The sequence below is a fragment of the Alosa sapidissima genome, chromosome 1, assembly GCF_018492685.1.
Source record: "Alosa sapidissima isolate fAloSap1 chromosome 1, fAloSap1.pri, whole genome shotgun sequence".
Lineage (NCBI taxonomy): Eukaryota > Metazoa > Chordata > Actinopteri > Clupeiformes > Clupeidae > Alosa > Alosa sapidissima.
The window spans coordinates 3,912,881-3,929,342 of NC_055957.1; the positions used below are offsets into that span (position 1 = coordinate 3,912,881).

General features: G+C 48.0%; 1 protein-coding gene across 1 annotated transcript in view; it reads left to right on the forward strand.

Annotated features, from left to right (window-relative positions):
• Positions 1–11,028, forward strand: part of fermt2 (FERM domain containing kindlin 2) — an 80,626-nt gene extending 69,598 nt beyond the window's left edge. The window contains 9 exon segments of the mRNA XM_042087171.1: positions 858–982; positions 1,472–1,485; positions 1,487–1,579; positions 2,138–2,362; positions 7,001–7,021; positions 8,244–8,368; positions 8,816–8,956; positions 10,080–10,137; positions 10,139–11,028. Coding sequence (XP_041943105.1) covers positions 858–982; positions 1,472–1,485; positions 1,487–1,579; positions 2,138–2,362; positions 7,001–7,021; positions 8,244–8,368; positions 8,816–8,956; positions 10,080–10,137; positions 10,139–10,255 — 919 coding nt within the window. The 3' untranslated portion in view covers positions 10,256–11,028.
• The last annotated feature ends 5,434 nt before the right edge of the window (positions 11,029–16,462 follow it).

Consider the following 16,462-nt stretch of genomic DNA (forward strand, 5'->3'; position numbering starts at 1 on the left):
CGCGCACACACACACACACACACACACACACACACACACACACACACACACACACACACACACACACACACACACACACACTCACTTTTTTTCACTTTTACATCTAGCGCACGCACACACACACACACACACACACACACACACACACACACTCACTTTTTTTCACTTTTACATCTAGCGCACACACACACACACACACACACACACACACACACACACACACACACACACACACACTCACACACTCACTTTTTTCACTTTTACATCTAGCGCACACACACACACACACACACACACACACAACAATTCTTATAATGTGTACATGTACAACACATCATACACACACACACACACACTTATATTCATATAATGTGCATATAGACACTCACCCACACAGCTGAATGTCTGTGTGTGTGTCCTTCTGAGTGTGTGTGTGCTAAGTTTGTGTGTGTGTTGTGGGAATGAGTGAATGCTGTGGTTTCAAACCCCCTCTGTCAGGGTTCACAGGCTAATTATGGACCCACTGGAGAGTGCAGCTCTGCTAATAATTGCAATGCTTTAATGTGCTGTTCCAGAGAGAGAGAGTGTGTGTGTGTGTGTGTGTGTGTGTGGTGCGTGTCTGTGTATGCGTGTGTCTGTGTGTGTGTGTGTGCGTGTGTGTGTGGGTGTGGTGTGTGTGTGTGTGTGTGTGTGTGCTGACGATGCTGCCCCTTTCCCCACTGGAAAAATGTATGCCAGCCCCTCCATATCCTGCCTAATTATGAGCACTTTTCCCCTCGCTGACTGACTGTGTGTGTGTGTGTGTGTGTGTGTGTGTGTGTGTGTGTGTGTGTGTGTGTGTGTGTGTGTTCTCCCAGGCCAAAGAAATTGACACTGAAGGGCTATAAGCAGTACTGGTGCACGTTTAAAGACATCACAATCTCCTGCTACAAGAGTCGAGACGAGGCCAACGGAACCCCCGCTCATCAAATGAACCTCAGAGGTGAGGGGCACCACACACACACACACACACACACACACACACACACACCGAGCTCCACACACACACACAACGAGCTCCACACACACACACACACACACACACACACACACACACACCGAGCTCCACACACACACACACAACGAGCTCCACACACACACACACACACACACACACACACACACACACACACACACACCACACAACGAGCTCCACACACACACACACACACACACACACACACACACACACACACAACGAGCTCCGCACACACACACACAGACACACACACAACGAGCGCCACACACACACACACTGAGCTTCACCAGTCTGAGTCTGAGTGCCTGAGTCTGTACAAGTCTGTGATTGATGAGTTTCTGTTCTTCCAGTGGCAGGTCTTTTTCTTTCATGTACAGTATACACACACACGCACACACACACACACACACTATTGGCACTATGTAAAGCCTGCTTCCCTGTGTCTGTGTGTAGGTTGTGAGGTGACTCCCGGACGTCAACATCTCTGGTCAGAAGTTCAACATCAAGCTGCTGATTCCCGTCGCAGACGGCATGAATGAGATCTGGCTGCGCTGTGACACGGTGAGCCCTGATTGGAGCACAGATACACATGCTTCTCCCTGATTGGTAGAATGGGCTCATGACCCGCCCCTATAGAGAGGTATATGTGTTCCTGCTTTATCCTGATTGGATGGTTGTTGCTGCTATTGTGACTTCACTGTTCTGTGCAGTATGCAGGAGAACTGCCAATGTGTATCAACACAGATACTATCCACAAAGTACAGGGCGTTAAAGAGAGCAGTTCCACACAATACTATGATCACACAGGGTTGTGCACAATTCCAATTGCAATTCTGCTTCCTGTTTGCTACCTCAATTGAAATCCAAGTGAAAATCAAGAATTGAATTGGAATTTAAGAGCCAGTTTCAATTCAATTCTGGAATTTTGCACAAGCCTGGTTCACACATATTCAAGATTCATATTTGACATTGCATTACATTAGCAGACACTATCTCTACAGCAGATTTAAATCATCAAACAGTGTGACTGCACAGTAGGCAGAACGTATAATCACATGATGGAAGTCCTACACGACGGACATATGTGTCCTGACCGTGACCCCCTCCCCGCTGGCGCAGGAGAAGCAGTATGCCCACTGGATGGCGGCCTGTCGCTTGGCCTCCAAAGGCAAGACCATGGCGGACAGCTCGTACAACCTGGAGGTGCAGAACATCCTGTCCTTCCTGAAGATGCAGCACATGAGCCCGGACCCCCAGTTCATCGCCGCCGAGTTCACCAACACGGACATCAACCCCGAGTGCCTGGTGTCTCCGCGCTACCTGAAGAAGTACAAGAACAAACAGGTGAGTAGAGCAGAGGGCTGAATCATCCTCATTATGTCATTTCATATAGCTTCAGACAAAAGTGACAAAAATTATGTGGTTATATATATTTAGTTATATATATTTAGTAGCAGTGTATGATATTTGCATACATTATTGCATGTTGACATCTGACACCTTGTGTTCTCCTTGGATATGGAATGGGGACCTGTGTTCCTAGAACCCTTTGAGCTACTGCAACACTAGTGTGTGTGTGATGGGAGTTTATAAACAAGCAGTGAAGAACATCCACTTTACTGTGAACAAGTGTTAACATAAACAGCAAGTCCATTTTGAGAGTTCAGGCCAGCCCCACCAAGCCCAGATGCCACATCTCCCAACGCCGTGATGGTCAAACAGAATTCATCATTCTCTGGCGATAGTGAAACAGAATTCATCATTCTCTGGCGATAGTGAAACAGAATTCATCATTCTCTGGCGATAGTGAGCAGAATTCATCGAGCCGCCCTGTTAGTGCTTCTTCGGACCATGCTACGTCTTTCCACTAAGTTTCATGCTAATCAGGCCAGTTGTTTTTGTTTTTTTGCAATCCTGTCTGTATAGAATTGGGACTTGTATTCAGGGACTGAAGAGCGTAAACATGTCTGAAAAAAGATAAAACAACATGATGAGTGGAGAGAGGGGAGGGAAGAGACTGAACGAAGGAGAGAGAGAGAGAGAGAGAGAGAGAGAGGAGAGAGAGAGAGAGAGAGAGAGAGAGAGAGAGAGAGAGAGAGAGAGAGAGAGAGAGAGAGAGAGAGAGAGAGAGAGAGAAAAAAAAAAAAAAGAGCGAGGGAGGGAGGGATATAATAAAGGCAGACTGAGGCGCTGAGGGCCCCAACTGGACCGGGACCTGCTGACTGGAGTCTCACAGCTGGTTGCCTGGTATCTGGCTTCTCTGCTGGAATGCAGACACCCCTTTTTCTCACACATGGACACACACTCACACACACATAAATATCCAGGCACACACACACACTCACTCACACGACTCCCATAGGCCTTCACCCCTCCCTCAACTTCTTCTCTCTCCCTCTCTCTCTCTATCTCTCTCTCTGTGCTTGTCTTTCCTCCCAACTGCTAATTTTTCCCTAACTTCCTAACTCGTTATCTCTCTCTCACACATTCTCATCTTTTTCTATCTGTTTATCTAAACTCTGTTTCTTGCCTTTTCCCTTTCATCAGCTCTCTCTATCCTCTCTTCCTCTCTTCCTCCCTCGCCCCTCTCTCATGCACCCTCCCCTTTGAGGGTATCCAGGGACATGGCGGCCAAACTAAGGACACACCCATCACTCAGCAGTCACCGAGAGAGAGAGAGAGAGCGAGAGAAGAGAGGGATAGAATGAGAATGAGAGTGAGAGAATGAGATAAGTGAGGGAGAAAAAAAGTGAGGGAGTAGTAGAGAGACAGAAAAAAAGGGAGAGAGAGAGATGGTGTAGAGAGAATTGAGAGAACAGAGAGTGGAGGGGGGGGTGTGTGTGAGATGGCTGCTGGGTAGCCGATAGCACATTAAACAGTTTACTACTCAAACCTCCAGTGCCAGGGAGGCAGGAAGTGGCCACTCCAGGGATGGGACGAGACAGGAAGCCCACGTCCACATCAGGAGCGACACACAGAGCGTTATTACATCAGGAGCGACGCACAGAGCGCTATTACATCAGGAGCGACACACAGAGCGTTATTACGAATGTCAGGAGCGACGCACGCACAGAGCATAACAGAGTGTTATTACGGACATCAGGAGTGACACAAAGAGCATTATTACATCATAAACAGGCACAGAGCGTTATTACATCAGGAGCGACACACAGAGCGTTATTACATCAGGAGCGACGCACAGAGCGTTATTACAGACATCAGGAGCGACGCACAGAGCATTATTACATCATAAACACGCACAGAGCGTTATTACATCATAAACACGCACAGAGCGTTATTACATCATAAACACGCACAGAGTGTTATTACAGACATCAGGAGCGACGCACAGAGCGTTATTACATCATAAACACGCACAGAGAACACGCACAGAGTGTTATTACATCATAAACACGCACAGAGCGTTATTACATCATAAACACGCACAGAGTGTTATTACAGACATCAGGAGCGACGCACAGAGCATTATTACATCATAAACACGCACAGAGCTTTATTACATCATAAACACGCACAGAGTGTTATTACAGACATCAGGAGCGACGCACAGAGCGTTATTACAGACATCAGGAGCGACGCACAGAGCGTTATTACATCATAAACACGCACAGAGCGTTATTACATCATAAACACGCACAGAGCTTTATTACATCATAAACACGCACAGAGTGTTATTACAGACATCAAGAGCGACGCACAGAGCGTTATTACATCATAAACACGCACAGAGCGTTATTACGACTTGAGCTGCATATGGCACATCTCTGTCTTCATACAGCTGAGGGTGCTGGGCCTAAAGTGGCCTGGAGTACAAAGCATGCTGTAGCTGCGCTGCTGAGTCTGTTCGTCTTATTTGGCTCGTGTTTGGTGTTTTGTCATTGGCTTATAAGGCGTTGGCCGTCTGCAGCCTCTTTGAGTGGTGACTCAGAACTGTCCACGTCGGAGCTTCTCGTCTGCCAGTGACGGAGCTGGCATCCGGACAGGTCATCCAGAGACTGGCATCAGCTGGCATCAGCTGTCTGGAGCGGCACGCCGGTGGAAACGAGGGTTCATCGCCTAATGAGCGGGCACGCCCTGTCAAAAGACTAAAAATATTTATTATATGCTGGCCAGTGTGTTAAATACTGAAACTGACAGTGCAGGGCTGAACTGACTGCACACATATGCACACACACACACACACACACACACACACACAGAAGCACACAGTGTTGTAGAGAAGAGACTGCCCAGTTAGCGTAGTGGGTAAAAACAGGAAGATGGTGTGTGTGTGTGTGTGTGTGTGTGTTTCTCTGCTCCACTCCCTTGGATAGAGAGAATGGCAGAAGGGCTGGTATTTGCTGGGGTTGGGGCTCTGGCCTAAATCCAGATCACTGCAGCCATGACACACACACACACACACACACACACACACTCCCTCAGTAACTCATTCACTCCCGGCGGTCAAAAGCAGGAGCCTCAGCATGAGTGTTGGTCAGTGGCTAGAGGCGGGGAAAACTACAGGAAGTGACCCCTTCCCAGGGAATGCTGAGTGGGAATGGACGCCGTGCCTGGGAATTCCAAGCGTCAAACGGGAATAGAGTCTGGGAAAAACCAGCCAGCCGCTCCCAGCTGTTTTACAGATCAGAGACGCCTCTCCTTTCCTCTCCTCTTTCCTCTCCTCTCCTCTGCTCTCCTGCCCTCTCCTCGCCTCTCCCCTCCTCCCTCTCCCCCTCTCCTCTCCTCTCCTCCTCTTTCCTCTCCTCTCCTGCCCCCTCCTCTCCTCTCCTCCTCTTTCCTCTCCTCTCCTGCCCCCTCCTCTCCTCTCCTCTTCTCGTTTCTGTTTTTCTCCTCTTCTGTCTTTCTTGTTTTCCTCCAAAAGTCGGACTTCCTCTCGGCTGACCCCCTCCCAACCCCCCCACTTTGAACTCAGTCGTAATCCCCGGAGGAGAACCCTGGGAAGGAGGCTTTAAACAGCCCTGTGGACAAACGTCCGGTCTTTAGCCCCCCCAAAGAAAGTCCACTTCTGGAGCACTATGACAAACAAACAGTTGGGGCGGGGGGTATGAGCCGGCCCTTTATTCTGTGCCACTCCTTAGGAGTACAGCAGTCACTCTTTAGACTATACTGCCACCTGCTGGATAGCCAGGGAAGTGCAGGCTCTTGTTGTATAACCACAGGAAATTCTATATGATGGTAAGGCTTAACTATTAAAATTGTTGTCTGACAGCATAATACTTGGAATAGTCTTAAAAACAAACTACACACACACACACACACACACCTTTGTCCCCATCGTCCTCCATATGATGGAAAGATGAACGTTAGATATGTATATGTACGTAACATTGTTTTGTGCTTGATGAAGCCAGTAGTTAGCTATGATTCCCTCTAGGCCTTAAAAGTAGGAAATGTTCCGATGTGTGTTCACTGCTTGTGTACTGTGTGGAACTCTTTTCCCAGTAGGAAATGTTCCAATGTGTGTTCACTGCTCCTTTCCAATGTTCCGATGTGTGTTCACTGCTCCTTTCCCAGTAGGAAATGTTCCGATGTGTGTTCACTGCTTGTGTACTGTGTACTGAACTCCTTTCCCAGTGTGTGCTGCTGATAATCCTACCTCCTGTTACTTCAACCCTGTTGGTCCTCACTGATGCAGCTGGTCACTCTTTTGTTGCTGCAAACTGCTGCATGCGCCAAATGTGATGCGCGTGTGTGTGTGTGTGTGTGTGTGTGTGTGTGTGTGTGTGTGTGTGTGTATTGGTGTGTATATGTTTCTACATGTGCGCTTGCTCCTGTTTTGTTTTACCTGCTCGATTGCTTGCTATGTTCCAGCCATGTTTTGTTTTTTTTGTTTGTTTTGCTTGTTCTCACCTGCCTCTTTTTCTCCTTCTTCTTCTCTGCTTGCTCTCCTCCTCCCCCATCCCTCCATCCCCCTCTCTCTCTCTCTCTCTCTCGCTCCCTCCTCCTTCCCTCCCTCCTCAGCCAGGGTTTGTGAGGGACATGGTAAGTCAAACCTGTGTGCCTCTGGGTTGCCATGTAGTGTCACTAATCCCCTTCTGTTAGCCAGCGCTCGCTAACACTAGAACGACAGCTTTGATGTAAACACTAACTCCATAGTGTAGCAAGTAGACCCAGAACTCCACAATAGTCTTAGTCCACTAACACGCAGCCTCAGTGCTGCTGCTAGACTGTAGCTGGTTGGTGTGTGCTCTTGGTGGTGGTGGTGGTGATGGTGTCCAGAAGCCTGATTTTTCTCATTAAAAAGAGTGTGTAGAGGTGAGCAGTGAGTGGTAAGTCTGTGATGGTGAGTTGCTGGTATGGTCAGAGAGATGCGGACCCTTCGGTCCTCCCCATCCTCCAGACCAGACGTCCAAGGGTCACGGGGGTAGAGGTTAGGCCTGCTGCCTGGCTGTCATTGCTAGCTGGGGTCCAGTGGACGATGGGCGCCATTTTGGTGCCAGGAGCTTAGCTGAGAAGGCACAAAGAGCATGGGCTCTGTGTGTGTGTGTGTTTGTGTGTGTGTCTGTCTGTCTGTGCGTGCGTGCGTGTGTGTGTGTGTGTGTCTGTGTGTGTGTGTCTGTGCTTGTGTCTGTGTGTGTGTGTGTGTGTGTGTGTGTCTGTCTGTCTGTCTGTCTGTGTGTGTGTGTGTCTGTGCGTGTGTGTGTGTGTGTGTCTGTGTGTGTGTGTGTCTGTGCGTGCGTGTGTGTCTGTGCGCGTGTCTGTCTGTCCGTGTGTGTCTGTGCGTGTATCTGTGTGTGTGTGTGTGTCTGTCTGTGTGTGTGTGTCTGTGTGTGTGTGTCTGTGCGTGTGTGTCTGTGCGTGTGTGTGTGTGCGTGCGTGTGTGTCTGTGCGCGTGTCTGTCTGTCCGTGTGTGTCTGTGCGTGTATCTGTGTGCGTGTGTGTGTGTGTGTGCATGTATGTGCGCTCAACAGCTTGTGCCAGTCACATGATGTAAATTATATTTGTGTGTGCATGTTCAGAAGATAGGTTTGTGTGTGTGTCCATATATGTGATGTGTTTGAACATGGTTGAGTGCATGTTCAGAGGCTGTGGGTGTATCTACTCGTGTGTGTGTGTTCTCATTTATGTTTAGTTTTCAGTGGGAGTGATGATGGCTATGGTGTGTTTGATGATGATGATGATGATGATGATGATGATGAGGGTGATGAGGTGATGGGGTGATGGTTGATGCTCTCCCCGCTCTGGACCTCTGTGTCTCCACTAGATCTCGGCCCGGATTCTGGAGGCCCATCAGAACGTGGCCCAGATGAGCCTGATCGAGGCCAAGATGCGCTTCATCCAGGCGTGGCAGTCCCTGCCTGAGTTTGGAATCACCCACTTCCTGGCCAAGTATGTCCCCCTCAGGAGACTCTCTCTCTCTCTCTCTCTCTCTCTCTCTCTCTCTCTCTCTCTCTCTCTCTCTCTCTCTCTCTCTCTCTCTCTCTCTCTCCTCTCTCTCTCTCTCTCTCTCTCTGTATTTTGACAAGTCCTCGTCGTTCTGTCTTCCACATTCATGAAAGGTTTGGTATGAATGTTCAGTCATGTCTCATGAAACAGTCATGAATGCTTTATGTGCAGTTTATGACCGCTGCTATGAATGTGTTATGAACTCACCCGTCAAGTAAAGTGTTCCCCTGTCTTCTTGGAAATCGGATGCTTCCCCGCTCCATTCCCAGTCTTCATTCTAATGTGCCATTACGTCCCAGAGACGTCCCTCAGTGGTCACTGTTTATCCGCTCTGCTCCTGTCTGTGTGGCTCCGGTCAAGTCTGGACTTCTTCTCTTGTCTGTGCGTCAGGTTCCAGGGAGGCAAGAGGGAGGAGCTTATTGGAATCACCTACAACCGCCTGATCCGCATGGACGCCAGCAACGGAGACGCCATCAAGACCTGGAGGTTCAGCAACATGAAGCAGTGGAACGTCAACTGGGAGATCAGATGGTACGGCACGCACGGGTCACTGGTCACGACACGCACGGGTCACGACACGCACGGGTCACGACGGGTCACGACACACACGGATCACGACACACACACGGATCACAACACACACGGGTCACGGCACACACGGGTCACGGCACACACGGGTCACAACACACACGGGTCACGACGGGTCACGACACACACGGGTCACGACACACACGGGTTACTGATCACGGCACACACGGGTCACAACACACACTGATCACTGATCACGGCACACACTGGTCACTGATCACCCAGATTAAGTTGCAACTCAGAGAACTGTCCTCATTCAGCCTCCTGAATAATAATAATAATAATAATAATAATAATAATAACAATAATGTATTTTATTTGTAGAGCGCTTTATCGCGTACGCACATCGCATACGAGTTGTAGTTGAATCTTTATTTCTTAAAGGCGATGGTATTGCATGTATTTGTGCATGTGGGGGGGGGGGGGGGGGGGGTTGTAGTTTATCTTCTTCTCCTAATAGCAGAGATATTCCATGTACTGTATACGAGTCTGAATCTTTATTTTCTAATGGCAGAGATATTCCATGTACTGTATACGAGTCTGAATCTTTATTTCCTAATGGCAAAGATATTCCATGTATACGTGTATGTGGGTGGGGTGATGGAGGGAGGGGGGGGCAGGCAAAGATATTCCATGGATACGAGTCCTCTGAGTGCCATCTGCTCTGTGGGAGCCTTGTGTCATCGCCCGTTAAACGCTTAATGAAGGTCAAGTTGACCGGAACCTTCTTCTCGGTTCCTTCCCCGTAGTGTCACTGTTTGAATGGGAACCAGAGTGTGAGCACATCGTTTCTTTCCACCTGCCAGGCCTCAGTGTAGCGCAGTGTGGTCGTGCTCACTGGAGCTTCTCCTCTCTAGGATTCCCACGGGTCATGGAATTTCTGGAATATCATGGAATTTTAATTAAATCTATTCCAGACATGGCTTAGAGTGGGAACCCTGCCTCTAGTTCTCATCCCGGTGGAGTTTGCGGACGAGCCTAGCGTCTCGTGCGTCTGTGTAGCGCAGTGCGGTCGTGCTCACCGAAGCTTTTTCCCTGCTTTTTCCCCCGTCCCCGTTTTCCCCAGGTGACGGTGGAGTTTGCGCGACGAGCCCAGCCTTGCGTTTATCTGCACGGAGGTGGACCTGCAAGGTGGTGCACGAGTTCATCGGCGGCTACATCTTCCTGTCCACGCGCGCCAAGGACCAGAACGAGTCTTTGGATGAGGAGATGTTCTTCAAGCTGACCAGCGGATGGATCTGAGCATGCTCCAAACCTGCCGACAGGAACGGGGTGGGGGGGGGGGGGGGTCTTTTGTTTTTGTTTTTATTTAGTTTTTTTGTTTGTTTTGATATTATTATTTGCCATGTCTAGTACACGTGGCGTATGGTGATCTTCTTTACAAAGCTGACATAAAAGCTGACATTTAGCAGTCATTAATGCTCTTGACCGCAATCATAACACTAATGTTAACTTAAAAGAGGCAGTCCAGACTTTGACAAGTAATCAGAGAGAGCTACACGTCTCCTGTGTATGGGATGACCAGAGGTGTGCTTCGTGCGGAGAGCAGCATCTCTCTGAAGACCTTGCGTCCATCACTTTGCCTTACGGGGAAGTTTCACGCAAAGCTTCAGTTCTGCGCCCGCTGTAGCTTCCCTGTTAGGGTCTGCAGACCTTGCAACGCCACACCTTCTTGTGTAGGAACGGTTTTTAATATGCAAACTGAAGTTGAGTACGGCAGACGTTCTTCAGATTTCGTTATGTGCAACTGAACTTCTGCAGTGTCCTGTCCCTGGATCCGGGGTTTGGAAGCATTGATGTGGTCGGTCACCTTGGCCTTATGATGTTTGCTAGAGAATATTGGAGCGCATGCTATTTATTCTTGACCAGCTGGGTCCGCGTTCCTTCATGCCAATGTGTAGGCTATGGGTTTGTGTGTGTGGATGTGTGGGGGTGGGTGTGTGTGTGTGTGTGTGTGTGGATGGTTGTGTGTGTGTGTGGATGGTTGTGTGTGTGTGGGGGTGTGTGTGTGTGTGGGTGTGTGTGTGGATGGTTGTGTGTGTGTGTGTGTGTGTGTGTGTGTGTGTGTGTGTGTGTGTGTGGATGGTTGTGTGTGTGTGGATGGTTGTGTGTGTGTGTGTGGGTGTGTGGATGGTTGTGTGTGTGTGGATGGTTGTGTGTGTGTGGATGGTTGTGTGTGTGTGTGGGTGTGTGACATCTTTGTTATCCTTGGTGCTCATTGGTCTGTCGGTGGAGTTGTGTGATGACCGTGCCGCATCACTGTGATTCACACACCATCCCTGGCAGATGGGTTTCCTCATGATGACCTGTCCCATACAGATACACTACAGATTGCGCTGCCTGCCTTTAAAAAGAGGTTTGTGTGTGTGTGTGTGTGTGTGTGTGTATGTGTCAGTGTAAGTGTGCAAGCATGTGTGAGAGGATGTGTGAGTGAATATGTATACACGTAATGCTTTAGTGTGTTTGTATGTAAGTGTACAAGCATGTGTGAGTAAATGTGTGTCCATGTAGTGTGTGTGTGTGTGCGTCGTTGCTCCCATGGTGGAGTGGTTGCCTCGCGGCCTGCTTCAGTGATTCAGGCTGTATTTTGAGACCTGTTTTAAAATAGACGGATTTGCTTCATAGCTCTCTCTCTTTCTCTCTCTCTCTCTCTCTCTTTCTCTCTCTCTCTCTTTCTCTCTTTCTCTCTCTCTCTCTCTCTCTCTTCTTTCTGTTTTCCTTTTTAATATCTCCACCTCATGAAGTTTTGCATAAAGCACTTCCACGGCTGTGATGAAGGTCCCTTCGCAAAATAAGCTGTTGCTTCGGAAGTTGAAGTAGTGTTTTTTTATATATATATATATATATATATATACAGTAGATAGATAGATATCCCGTCTTGGCATTCAACAGCGATGCACCTGTTGTGATGTTTTTGTATGCATGTTCAACGCCACAAGATGACTCAAGGTTGAAGATAAGGAGTCACTGTTGTGGTATTGATGTAGAAACAGGAGCTGAGAGACTCCGGTGTTTCCCATCAGAAGCATGTTCTTTAAGTCCTCTCACCTCCGGCTGCTGAGGTTAAAGTTCACTCCTCCTTACCCGTGTAGATGTGGACCTGGCAAAACCTTGTCAAAGCTTGTCCAAAACGTGTACACGTGTAGGTGGTCGTGGCACCAGGCATGCAAAGAAAGTCTCCTACAGGGTTTTTTTTTGTCCATGTTTAGCGCCCCAATGCAAACCTGTTACTTTTACTGGCCACTCCCACACACCATATAGTATTATTCAGCAGCCATGTTATTGTTATGCACCAGCAATAGGTCAGACATTTTTTAAAAATGAAAATACGATGTCCATTTTCTCTCAGTATGAAGGAACGCTAAATGAAGTATTAGTTTTTTGTAACTAATGTAAAAAACCACAGGTTTTATAGAATTGTACAGTTCTTGTGTTGCAGCTTTTTTTTCTCTGATTTTTGGACGTATGTTTGTTTGTTCCAGAAGAGAAGGAAAAAAAGCCATTTATCAGCATTGTGTGGTTTAAACTTGTGCGCCTGCCAATGTAAACGTCTTACTGAGTTTATTAAAAGATAGAACTATATATAGATATATATGAAGAAACAAGCCTGTCTCACGCTCCAGGAGACACCGTGTCATTGACTGTCACCGTGATTTTGATTTATGTGTTATGAAGGAGCTGTTCAGGTTCTGTGGTTTTAATGCTTTTCACCTAAAAACAATGAAGTATATCTCCTAGCTGCCTATTGATATCATTTCTTCTTGGCCTTGTGTTAATATCAGATGAGTTGTCCACCTCTCCTTACAAACTATTTGTTTCTGCTGCTGTTTTAATGCGTGACGCAATCTTCGCCTGCCTTGTGCTAATATTTTTCTTTTTCTTTGTTAGAGCACATTTTCAAGAATTTCAGTTTCAGTTCGGGTTCCTATATTTTGATATCTGTTTCTTTTTAAATAGAAAGGTATTGTAATAATATGCCTATCAGTCGGAGAGATCTAAAGATCTGAAGACCCTGGGGTTTGAAACAAAGTGCCACTGCAAATTAAATTGAGAAGCGCTAGCTTAGGCCATGGGTTTCCCTCCTGTATCACATCATTTTTGTTCTGCCTCTGATGTACACAAAACGGCAGCGCAAGCATGCTCTGCTGATTTTGGTCTGTAAAAATGCATTTATTTTAAAAAATAATAAAAAATAATTTTTATTTAAACCTTAAAGCAGTGCCATTATTTTCTTAATTGTAAATCAATCACTTCTTTCAGCAACGTTTAAGGGGTTCAGTGTGTCTAGACTACAAGAAAGAAATGTCAGAAGAAAAGTTTTATATTGTCAGTGTCGTTTAAATGCAACATCAGTGATTGAATACTGTTTACATACTTTGAATGTTACATTCACATTTAGATTTTGTTACAGCACACAGCAGTATGATGGATCTTTAATGGTCTTCAAGCCTCCTCTTACAAGGTTTCAGAAGAGAACTCAGCTGGTGTTATGCCTGGGCTGAGCTGTAGAGGGCAGTGTGGGATCGCTTGGCTGTTCCTCCTCCCCGCAGATGTTACTTTGACATTTAATGGAAGTTTGACAGAACGCCACAGAGATTAAAGTTGTCTCGTCGAGCCCAAACTGGTAGATTGACGACAGGGGAGCTCAGCAGCGTCTGGGCAGCATCGCCGGCTCTGCCATGGCGCCGTGTTGCCGCGGTATCCGGCTGTCAGTCACCTGTGGAGCGGGAACTCGCAGGCGCACAGATGGAGGTGGGTGTGTCCTGGCGATGGGAGAGTTCCGTGGCCGCCTGCCGTCCACGTGGCGCCGTGGCAACACGCGGAGAGATGAGATGCAGGTTGACCGATCGAAGGGAGCCAGTGAGGCTGAGGGCCAGCTTTGGAGATTCGGGAAGGACGAGCGTGATTTCCAACACCTTTTCCAGATGGACAGCTAGGGACGCTTTGCTTCACCACGTGCTTCTAAAGTTCTGAACCCGAACAGAAGTATCATGAGCAGGGGCGCCGCTGGGGGGGGGGGGGGGGGGGTTTCGGACGAAGTTAGGACGTTCGGACGATTCTAAGGGCCCAGCACTGACGGGGGGGGGGCCCCCAGAGAGCCCCCCAATAATACTACCGGTATATGTTATCGGGGGGCCCAGAATTAGTGTCCGTCATTGGGCCCAAATTTTCAAAAACCGTGAGTCCAAAAGAACTTAGAAATATAACGAAGCGTTCTGAAATGACATCAGACTTCCTCCATCCCCCATGATCCCCTCCTACTCCACGGGGGGGGGGTGGTGCTACACTCCTACAGGGCTCCTCCTACTCCTACAGGGATCCTCCTACTGCAGGGGGGGGGGGGGGGTGTTCCTACAGGGCTCCTCCTACTCCTACAGGGCTCCTCCTACTCCACGGGGGGGGGGGGGGGGGGGTGTTGCTACACTCCTACAGGGCTCCTCCTACTCCACGGGGGGAGGGGGGGGGGGGGCTACACTCCTACAGGGCTCCTCTCCATCCCAGCACCCACCATGGCTTGTAAATATCTGCGGTTTCTCCGAGAACTGGACTGTGATGTAAAGGGGGTCACCAGGGGCCAAGTGGAAAGGTGTGTCCATGTGTGTGTAGCTCGCAGCTCCCGATTCTTCCCAACCCGTGTGTGTGTGTAAGACCCAGAGAGTGTGGAAGAGTCTGAGATCCATAAACTATGACACAGATTTGGTCTGTACCCTGTAACTGTAGGGTGTGGGTCAAGGGAGGATCGCTTTTTCTCAGAAATGTTCTTTGAGAAAGATAGATTTATCAGGACCTGACAGGAAACGGCACTAGATCATATCGGTTGCTGTCCGCTATTATCTGGGCCAGTCTTAGTTTAGTTGATATTTCCAGGGTAGTAGCTGACGGGGTCATTATTAGGGTAACAGAATGTAAACAGGGCGACGCAGCAGTATCCGTGTGCTGCAGTGTTCAATAGCCTACTCCGCTCAGGAGTCAACATACATACGGTTTCCTCTCTTCCAATATACAGTATGTTCCACCTCTGACTGACAGTTTGCGGGGTTAAAGGCCTCCATGTTTTCAGTACTTATTCACTCCAGGTCATACACATAGTGACTGAAACTTCGGTCTTCAGTAGAAACTACTGTAAGTCCCCATCAAAATAATGTAGCACTCTCCGTAGAGCAGGGGTGTCAAACATAAGGCCCGGGGGCCAGATCAGGCCCAAAAGCAGGTTTCAGACGGCCCCCAGATGTTTTGGGTAGGAAGGGGAAATTAGAAGAAAAAACATTCACATCCAGCTGTCTTCAACAATGTGTTATGAGCAATATGTCTATCATATGATAAATTGATTGAATTAATTGAAACCTAGCACTACAAACCACCCTCAGGAAGGAAGAAGCTGGAAAAACTGACATGGTAGGGTATTTCAAGAGAGGAAGCAGTATGTGACAGCAGTACATGATTTGTACTTGTTTGCTCATACGTGGTTATAGTAAAGGAATATATCATCAAACAACACTGATACCTGTGCAGCAAAATGAGAATGACCATGACAGTGACGGCCCCCATGAGGTCTCATTCCAACAAATCCCACCCACTACTTGATATGAGTTGGACATCTCTGTTTTAGACCATCGTCTCTTACCATGAGTGCTGCTGACTTCAGATTTGGAGCTGTTCAAATGTGACATGGGGATAATGGTAAGTGTAGGAGCTGAGGTTTAGAAAGTATACAGCAGTGGAATAGAAATGAGCATGTTAAGCCCTTTGAAGAGTTGAGGAGGAAGACTAGATTTGGACCTGCGTAATGATATGAAGAGTTGAGGAGGAAGACTAGATTTGGACCTGCGTAATGATATGAAGAGTTGAGGAGGAAGACTAGATTTGGACCTGCGTAATGATATGAAGGAGGAGTCGTGCAGAAGGCCGATTCTGTTCTACACTTCAGTGTCTATTTTCAGTCCCACTCATGGTCTGCTTCTGGCCTGTGGCTTTCTGCAGTGTTAGTTGTACAGGATAGCTCTCACTCTCTGCTTGTTTTTAGAGCACACTGAATCTAATCTTTCTTTTCTGTGTGTGTGTGTGTGCGCGCAGCCCACAGTCCCTGCAGAGTGTAGTCTGACGCCAACGGCCTTTAAGCAGGCAATTTTGTTGTTGTTGTTTTTGCTTTTTTACTGTCTTTTGGATCATTTGAATTGCAGGCTATGATTTGAATTCTGAGGGAAATGGTGCAGTAAATAAACTGCCACACACACACACACATACACACACACACATTCACACACTCACCGCTGTCATCGGTTGGAGCCGTTACCGAGAGTAACAACTCACAACTCTTCACCTTGTCCCCCTCTCTTTCTCCCGCACGTCTGATTAGCAAACCTCATCCCAGGGTGACACTATGACCTCTGACCCCGCCTGTCTCCCGCTCGACCCTGACAAACGGCCTGATAGCGAAGGCCCAGCCCC